The 10,055-nt window shown below is 38.6% G+C and overlaps 1 protein-coding gene across 2 annotated transcripts; it reads left to right on the top strand.

Moving 5' to 3' along the window:
* The first annotated feature begins 5,449 nt into the window (after positions 1 to 5,449).
* LOC147861481 (hypersensitive-induced reaction 1 protein-like) lies at positions 5,450 to 9,643 on the top strand. Of its 2 annotated transcripts, none has more exons than XM_087322281.1 (6): positions 5,450 to 5,552; positions 7,125 to 7,325; positions 8,185 to 8,305; positions 8,416 to 8,507; positions 8,631 to 8,727; positions 9,110 to 9,643. In XM_087322281.1, the coding sequence occupies exons 2-6, from the start codon at positions 7,137 to 7,139 to the stop codon at positions 9,475 to 9,477; spliced, it is 867 nt and encodes a 288-aa protein (XP_087178407.1). In that variant the 5' UTR covers positions 5,450 to 5,552; positions 7,125 to 7,136; the 3' UTR covers positions 9,478 to 9,643. The 2 variants fall into 2 exon arrangements, with proteins under 2 accessions (XP_087178407.1, XP_087178406.1); XM_087322280.1 differs by lacking the exon at positions 5,450 to 5,552 and adding an exon at positions 6,499 to 6,650.
* The last annotated feature ends 412 nt before the right edge of the window (positions 9,644 to 10,055 follow it).

Here is a 10,055-nt window from a genome sequence, read left to right as displayed (position 1 = left end):
ACTCAGGAAGAGAAGTGCATGCTATGCGGAGGTCACCACGACGGAAGTGACCATGATGCGGAGTCAAATACAGAATTCGACTTTGGTGAACTGGCTGAAGAAGCCGAAGATGGAAGCAAGGCCGAGACCCGAACGTGGTCCGATGTGGTGAAGGGTCTAAAACCGGTAGACGAATCGGAGAATACCGATTCGGACAAGAGCTGGAACGAGTCGGAGACAGCCGACTCGGATCAACAGACGGATCCGAATGAGTCGGATCAACTGAAGGCCAAGGAGACACGAACGCAGCGAAAGTCGATGCCATCGCGGAGGAACCAACGGATTGGCAAGCGCCGGAGTCATAGCAACGAAGGAGCTGAGATGGGCTTATTGAGCAGACATGCCGACTGAGAAGGTCGAGGCGCGCAGAACCAAAGGGGTCGCGACAAACGGGACCGGACCGGACGAGGAGCGCGAGCAAGGCGGAGCGACACCAGGAGAAGTCGGTTGGTAGAACCGAAGGAACTGAGATGGGCCTATTGAGCAGACATGCCGACTGAGAAGGTCGAGGCGCGCAGAACCAAAGGGGTCGCGGCAAACGGGACCGGACCGGACGAGGAGCGCGAGCAAGGCGGAGCGACACCAAGAGAAGTTGGTTGGTAGAACCGACTGCCACAAACATTGACACTACTATCCTACCTCAGGTTGAGCTTGAGGGGGAGTGTTGAGCGGCAAGCTCAACTGGAGCCGGATCGGCTGAATAAGCCTGAGCCGGTAAGCAAGACGGATTGGTATGACGGTGAGCAACCGAGCCGACAAGCAACCGAGCCGGTGAGTTGGGGAGCCGGTTAGCCGGATCCAATTGGTAACCTGCAGCTTAGTGTTAAGTTTAGACTACTAGGCAGTTATAGTCTCGTAGTAAGTGTCAGATGCTTGTGTGAGCATTGAAGTACACAGTACTTCTGTCAGTCCCATGAGGACTTGTATAAATAGCGCTGGTAAGCGCATTGTATGTACAGAGAACATTTCATATAAATTTGAATTAACGTTCTGCTCTCTCTGTCTCTCTCTCCCGCGTACTCTCTCTCACTCTATGTTTCCTGTGTTTCTATTTTAACGCTTCCGCAAACATATACGTTTTCAAGGCTCCAATCATAGAGACGAGGTACAACCAACTAACTTGCCTTAATAGTGATCTAGCGAAGTGGAGTGCGAATCTTCAGTTTTCTTTCTCTTCGGTAGATGAGATCTTGAACCAAGTTCTTCAAGGGAGACGAAGCAAGAATGTTGTCGAAGGCTGATGACGGTTGGTAGCGAGTTGAAGAACCTCCACTCTGATACCAAATGTTGGGACTGAGGCCGTCAGAGCGGAAACATCAACAACACTCTGATATGAAGATCACCAAGTACACAAGTCGAAGGCAAGATCAGAGAGAGAGAAAGAAGCACACAATGTAACAATTTGTTCATAATAGTTACAATACAATGGAGGCAACGGCTCTCTCACAACAACAACAACAACCAAACTAGGTTACAAAGCTCATTATATACTAACTGGGTTAGGGCAACTACCCTTTGACATATTTACAAAATTGTCCTAAATCTAGTTTGTTCAAGTTACAATGTGAATATGACCATTATAGACCAGTATTCGACAATGGGTTCCATAATACATTGTACAACCTTCAGGCATAATGAAATGGCCAATATTGTGACTTCCAATACATGAACTTACCCCTCAACTTATTAGACATCCATTCAATCAATTGACCATTTGTAACATTCATTCCTAATGGATAGCCCAAGTGTCGAAAAATAGAGCATTTCTTTACCACGGATCCTTGCCATTCTAAACATTTCGAATCCCTTTTAGTACATGATATGAGACTAGACTTCCTCCAATTAATATGTAATCCGGAAGCCAACGCAAATTGGTTCCATACAACCATCCCCTTCTCAAGATTCTCTCGTGAGACTTGTAGAAACATGAAAGAATCTTCACCCAAAGCTTGTGCTACTAGTTACCCTCTAGACGGAAGGTGTAGACCCACAAGTCACCATTTGTTGCAAGCCTTGATAGCATCACTAACAAGGGATGAGTAACAATAGCAAACAACAATGGGCTAAGAGGGCATCCTTGACGAACGGATCTTGTGAGGGCAATATCTGATGTAACTCCCCCATTAAGCATTACTCGAGACACCACATCTTGTCCTAATAAAAATATGAGGCGAGACATACGAGGTCCAAAACCCATTGTATGCATTAACCTAGAAATAAAGGACCACTTAACATGATCATAAGCTTTCTCCAAATCTAATTGCACCATAATCAATTCTTGATAAGTGTTTTAAGCATAATCCATGACCATTTCAACATTCAACACATTATGCAATATATTCCTACCTGCAATAAAACCATATTGGGCAGGATGTATCAACTTTGGAAAATACTTTTGTAATCTATTTGCCAAGACCTTTGTAAATATCTTATACAACCCCCCATCAAAGAAATAGGTCTCCATTGATGAAATGACTTGGGAGATGCGGACACCTTTGGAACTAATTTAATTAGACCAACCTTCCAAGCTTGAGGCATACAACCATAATCCCAAGAATGTTGAAACATCAAAGTTAAGGCCCCCTTTAAAATGTTCAAATATCGCTTAAAAACTTCATTTGTCAAGCCATCCCAACTAGGGCTCTTACCACTAGGAAGATGCCTTAAAACCGTGTCCACCTCATCCTCAGTGAAATCCGCATCCAATTCATGACTAATGAGGTCATGCACAATACATCCAACCACATCATAAAACTCATGGTGTGCTCTACTCGCCTCATTTGTCATTACCAATTGTGGGACAATCAACTCCTTAAAGTAATGAACACATATGTCAATTATTGTAGTTCTCTCTCTCTCTCTCTCTCTCTCTCTCTCTCTCTCACGCACGCACACACACACACACACACAATTCAACAAACACAAAATGGGTCACATAACAACATGTTCGAATATTTGTAGCATCCCTTGGCCTTCTTGGTCTCTCATATTGTTCTTGATTACTTTTATAAAGTTTCCAATACCTAACCTTTTTGTGATGATGCGATGGTAGGAGCCATTATACATCATGGTAGTTCTTCCTCTTTCCTCGTTGTTTCCCTTCATAATTACAAGCACTAATTGTCGTGCCATTATACTTCTTTCTAATATTGGGGTACTTTGTATGATACTACAAATTTCAACATGTCAATCTCTTAAAACTCCAAGTTTGGCACAAAAAATATGAGATCTCTTTAAAAAACTTACATCAACTATGTGTGGCAATACCCTAAGAAACAGGTGAGGAGGAAGCCTTATAAAACCCTTTTTGGGGTCTCATAGAACATGTTTTCTGGCCTCCCACATATGTTAATCTATCATCATTACTTTGTAGCCCGCTAGATTGACTATCATTTTTTATTGAGTCAAATGTATTTAAGGTTTGAATTGATGGTCATTATTATGCCACATCAACAAAGGGGGTCATGTTATGCGATTTGTGCGACATTGTAACTCATCCTTTACAAGTCTTTCCTATGAATATATTGGCTCTAATCATTTGCAATTTCTAGGGTTCTTGTTGAATACACACAAAAAAACTCATAAGGTGTTAGCCAAATGCTTGACGCAATCAAATGGAAAAGCTTCACAAAAATCTATGTTCAATATTTGATCAAATTTGGTCGTGTTTTCCAAATCTAACGTGTCGTATTGACCTCTTGCATTTACTCTGAAAATATCATAGTTTTCTTCAGCACCTATTATATTTCATATGGTCACAAATTACATTATGTGGTTGACAAGGATACTCTTTGTTTCTTAATTTTGAATGTACAACAAAATGTGAAAGACATAAATGCAAAAGATTGTAAATTGATAATGAAAGTTTGGTGACTTTTTCAAGATGTAACAAAATGGCAATTATCTAATTGCAAGTGACCATTGGAGCAACAAATTATATTTATTGTTATGATTGGAGATAGATAAACTTACCATGTCACTTTCAAATATATTTGTATCTCTATATATGTTATAAAGTTTAAACGAACTTGATAATATCCATGTTGTTCCATCTTATGTATATCATTTTTTCAAGGGTTATGATAAGTATTATTATAGAATATTGGCAGAATGACAAAACATTGACCTTGCTAATAAAGTTGCATGAATAACATGGTTGCTTGTCACCCAAGCCTGTATGAAATTTTTGTTTTTGTGAAGACTAATTCGTTGTCCAACTAGCAACCATAAACCTCTACCAATAAGTAGTGGGATGTCAAACAAGCATTAACAATGCTTGACTTTTGGATCTATAAGATTGTTTTCTATGTTGAACAAAAATATGCATGATGATTGTTGGGTCCATATATAATGTACACCGAAGTTTCCTGCGTCCTATGGAACAGAAATAACTTTATATTTTACTCAAAAAACCTCAACATAGAAAGATGGGTTCCCCTTGAGCTTTGGACAACCATAAGCAAGAGCCATAGTTGAAAGGTAAGTAAAGAGAAGGAGATTTCAGAAGGCGTGTACGTTATATCAAACAAAAACTCGATTTTTATACATAAAAGAGTTTGGTCAAACCCTCTAATTCCAAAATAGAATGGCAATCCTCTGGTATTGGCTCTCAAGCAAACACTTGGCTATAGCCAGGACATAGCCTTACTTACATCTTTAAAAAAACGAAAACAAAAGGCCCACCTTTTCTTTTTATTGTATGGGAGACCAAATACTTGGCGAGGTAGTGCACTCAAATGTAAGCTTTACTTACGAGCATCAGTAATGGAAAGTATGTGGTCAAGAGGTGCTCACATGTAATGGTCCCTCCCCTTTGCCTTAACACCCTAGCCCCCGACTCCTTTTTTTACAACTGAGTGCTTGGGCGGGCAGTGTGCATTCAGTCGCAAGCGAACTGCCCCTTATTTTTACGAGGTGGGTGGACCGATCGTATGTGTGTGTGTGCACGTGCGTGTGCAGGCGGTCGGCCGATTGTGTGTGTGCGGGCGGTCCGAAGGTGGCGTGGAAACCTCCACTGAAAACCTAACCCTAAATTTCCGATCCCACCACACGTGTACATACAAACAAAAGTTGTGCGCGCTCTTGACCTCACTCACGAAAAGCAAAAAGCAAACCAACAGAGAAAAGCGCAGACCACCCCTTGATTTTTACGAGGCGGGTGATGGCCAACCGGCCGATCGTGTGTGTGGTGTGCGTGCGGGTTGTTGTCCGAAGGTAGCGTGGAAACCTCCACTGAAAAATTAACCCCTTAAAATTTGTACATACAAACCAACGCTCGGTGTGCTCTTGTCTTGACCTCAGCCACGCAAAGTAAAAGCAAAAAGCAAAAAGCAAAAAGCAAAACAGCAGAGAAAAGCAGACGCTATATATGATTCGAGATCTATATATAAAAAAGATAAAGGGCAGGAGAAGAAAGAGTAGAAGTGGACGCCTGTATATATATTGAGGGTTCATCTTGAAAATCTGAAGATTTTCTTCGCATCTCCTACACTGACGTATTTCTTCTTCAACTGGTAAATCTCTCTCCTCTGGAGTCTCATATGTGTGTGTGTGTGTGTGTGTGTGTGTGTGTGTGTGTGTGTGTGTGTGTGTGTGTATAACTGTTCAATCACAGAGAATTAAAGCTTCCATGGAAGCTTCTCTCTATCTTCTTTCGATATATTACCAGCCAATATATGTACTTATCTTTGCCTAATTTTGAGATCTCTCTGTGCCAAAATTCGTTTAAATGAAATTGTTGCTCTAAAAATGATTTTTTCTTTGAGCCATGGATCCAATATTATTATGAGTAATGAAAATCTATTCTGTGTGTGTGTGAAGCTTCTTTGTTTAATGAATTGAAGGAATCTTCGTCATCTGGTCATCTGATTAATGAAACCTTTATGTAAAACCACACGAAAGAGAAACCTTTGCTTTAAATTATACCACAAAGAAACATCTGTGTAAACTAAGTGAGATCAAAGAAATGGCCATGTAATTGTAGAGCCATAACTTGCGTTTTTGTAGAGCCAATAATTTCTAAGCCTTTTTTCTATGAGGAGGCCCTGTGTTCTCTTGAAGACTTTTCATGATGAATGCCCATGAATATCATTATCTCCTCAATGATTAATGGATAATTCCCAGAAAGCATAACTATTAGTAGGAGGGAAGTGGGTCTCCCTTCCTTGACCTTTTCAAGGAGATATAATATGTATGGATTCAGACACACACACGCACATGCTCGCATGCAGATTACACAGGTTTTCTTTGCTTTTGTATTTTACATTGTAATTTATGTTTAGTTTGACTTTGAAAATTAAAGGTTTCCATTGCCCTTTCCAGCTCAGATGGATGTGTAAGAGAGAGAGAGAGAGAGAGAGAGAGAGAGAGAGAGAGAGAGAGAGAGAGAGAGAGAGAGAGAGAGAGAGAGAGAGAGAGAGAGATTTGGAAAATGAGAGAGTGTGGGGTATATGTTCCTGTACATTTATAAGTTTTTCTCCTGCTTTATTCTCTATCCTCTGGTTAGGTACTACTCTCTCAGTTTTCTAAAACCCATCTTTTAGACCATCTCATATATAACATTCCTGAGGAGCCCAGTTCTGTTTGGATCTAGTCCTGTTCGAATACCAAATGTAAATTTCGTAATTGTCTTTTACATTTATTTGTCTCTCTAATTTCATCCTATCCATTTCTGCTGAAGTGAGATTTGATGAATCTCCTTTTGGCAAAGCAAGATCTGTATTACATCTATCTCAATTTACTGAATTTTAGGTTTTCTTTTTGAGATTTTGATCTCCTTTGAGCTTTTGATACTCAGAAATTGTTTCCTGTCTTTCATTCATACGTTTCTAGGCCGTGTCACAACATTCCTATAGATATAAAAAAGAAAAGAAAGGAAACTTTATAATGTAATCCTTAGTTTCAGATGATGCACACAAACAGTGTTCTTCTAAAATTGCCTTGCACATCTTTTGCCTTTATGAACGTCATCGTGTTAAGTACTCCTAAATTTTCCTATTTCAATATCGTAATTGAAGCAATTGTTTTCTATGAATGTGAGAACAGTTATATTTCCTGTATAAATATCATTGTACTTTTGTGCACAGATCTTTTAGAGAATGGGGCAGACATTCTGTTGTGTGCAAGTGAATCAATCAACAGTTGCTGTTAGAGAACAGTGGGGTAAATTCGATGGTATTCTTGAACCAGGTTGCCACTGTGTGAATTGGTGCTTTGGAAGCAACATCTCTGGATATTTGACCATGAGAGTGCAGCAAATGGATGTGCACTGTGAGACAAAAACAAAAGTATGTAGTTAAAAAGAATTCATTCCAATGTCTGAAAGTATGTAGTTAAATCCAATTGTTCCAATGTCTGAAAGTGTGCAATTAAAACCGTTTTCTTTTGATGTTTTTTCTGTTGTTTTTGTGCCATTCGTGTCATTCGTGCTCAAGCTTTCCAATAATATTTTTCTTGATCTCGTAAATAGTGTTTGGTAAATTTATGAAAATAGACAATGCACTTATAGAAATTGAGTAGGTAATTTACTTTTGTGGTTAGATTACGATTGTTGTGCATGGAGCAATATGTAATTATGAGAATATGCCTCTAGTTTAATCAGAATTTTGACAGAATATTTTTATCTTTCAATCAGATATAGTTCCCCTCCGAAAGCATTTATTAGAATTTCACCAACCCTTAGTGAATGAAGGGATTTCTCTTTACCAATCAGTCGAGTTTCCTCTTCATGTTGAAAGTATAGGAATTCATTCAAAAATATAGATATTGTATCAGATTTTTTCGCCTAATGATGGCATCTTTTTCTCAATCTTACAAATGTCAACTCTTTTCTCAAGATTGTGGATCAGTTTTTTGAGGCCAATTTCTTCTGGTTATTATCAGGACAACATCCGTTTTAGAATTTGACCAGTCTTTTAGTGAATGATGGGATTTCTGTTTACTAATCAATTGAGTTTCCTTTTCATGTTGAAAGTATAGGAATTCATCAGAAAATATAGATATTTTGTCTGATTTTCTCGTCTTTATAGATATGTTCAAATGGCATTTTTGTGAATGATGGCATCTTTTTCTGAAACTTATGAATGTCACTCTTTCCACAAGATTGAGAATCAGTTTTTTGAGGCCATTTATTCTGGTTATTATCAGGATAACGTCTTTGTTAATGTGGTGGCATCGATCCAATATCGGGTTGTGAATCAACATGCTAAGGAAGCGTTCTATAAGCTTTCAAGACCTCAAGAACAGATCCAGGCTTATGTCTTTGATGGTTAGCTAACCTTGCAAAAACGAACTGTAGCATGGATTGCTATATATAAGTTTATCTCAATCTTGAAGATGGATTTTCATAATCAGTTGTTGGCTTTTATAATCTTGCAGTTGTTAGAGCTAGTGTGCCAAGGATGAACCTAGATGATGTTTTTGAGCAAAAAAATGACATTGCAAAATCTGTAGAGGATGAACTTGAAAAGGTGCAGTGTATAATAGATGTGTTTTATTGCTAATTATTACTTCATCAATAGATTTACAGTCTCTTTTAGAATGGCAAAGATAATTGGAACTCCTCTTGATATCGTACTTCTTTCAAATTTCAGGCAATGACAACATATGGTTATGAAATTGTCCAAACCCTGATTGTGGATATCATACCAGATGCAACTGTGAAAAGAGCAATGAATGAAATCAACGCTGGTAATTATGATTTTATGTTTTCAGTAGAATTTCTCGTGTGTATCATAAAGTCTGGTTTATTATTATTCAAGTCCTATCAAAGATATTACATCTTTTTACCACATTACAAGATCCTCACAGCTTTCACCATGCCTTCCAACAATCTGAAGGCCTAAAATTGGTTTCTAATTTATTGAGATGTTTTGAAACCATTGAAAAGATGTGAGATTCATTCAAGTTTCTAGAGTACTTGTTGCAGCCTCTACGTAGATATGGCCTTCATTTAGAACACTCAAAAATGTTCCCTTGGAGCCCCAAACTGGGTGTCAAAATTAAATACAGCAAGTTTCAATTTGAATAAATTACGACACACCACCTAACACATCCATACCTTACTTTTCAGCTTCGAGAATGAGGGTGGCTGCACAAGAGAAAGCAGAGGCAGAGAAGATTCTTCAAGTCAAGAGAGCTGAGGCTGAGGCTGAGTCTAAGTTCCTTTCAGGACAAGGTATAGCTCGCCAAAGGCAAGCAATCGTGAATGGTTTAAGGGAAAGTGTTCTCGGCTTCTCTCACGAGGTTCCCGGCACCACTCCAAAGGATGTCATGGATATGGTTATGCTCACACAATATTTCGATACTATGAAAGATATCGGGTCTCACTCAAAATCGAATGCTATTTTTATTCCTCATGGACCAGGTGCCGTTGGTGATATAGCCGATCAAATTAGGAGTGGTTGGCTTCAAGGCGCTGCTGCAACCCAGAACTCATAGATAATGGTTGTTTGCCTACAAAATAATTTTACATGGTTATTTTTAAGATTTAAAACAAGAGAAGTGTTGTATATACAAGACATAGAGGCTTGATTATACCCAACTTATGTTTTTTGTACACTATTTTCGTGTGAATTATATTGAATGTGGTTTTTATTGTTCCAAATGTTTGTTGTGAGGTTTCAATCTTACAATGAAGCAAAGACTCCTTCATTACTCTTGCTGAATGGAGCATACTTATGTTTTGAAACTCGTTGTATTTTAGTTTCCATAGAGATCTATGGAATGTGTTTTAGTATTGTAAATGATTTATTATGGTATTTTTTGTGTAGGTATTGAATTATTTGAATGGGGCATCTTACCCATCTTATATTTTTAACCTGTTTGTATGCTACTCAAGTTTCAATTTGCATTCTGTTGAATGTGTTTATTATTGTTCCATAGATGTACAATGGTTTTGCATGCGATTTTGGTCTGTTGATATATGTTCTTCATTATTTGCTAGATAGGCTATTAGGCGATTTTGTACAGTAGTCTTCTGAGTTCTATTGAATGTGTTTCAGGAGGGTCTGGTCTAG

The sequence above is a fragment of the Azolla caroliniana genome, unplaced genomic scaffold (assembly GCF_043228905.1).
Source record: "Azolla caroliniana isolate FFs.n. ecotype wild unplaced genomic scaffold, voAzoCaro1.0.p SCAF_7, whole genome shotgun sequence".
In the NCBI taxonomy this organism is placed as follows: Eukaryota; Viridiplantae; Streptophyta; class Polypodiopsida; order Salviniales; family Salviniaceae; genus Azolla; species Azolla caroliniana.
The sequence above is the reverse complement of the archived record's forward strand: the minus strand, read 5'-3'. Positions and strand labels throughout refer to the sequence as shown.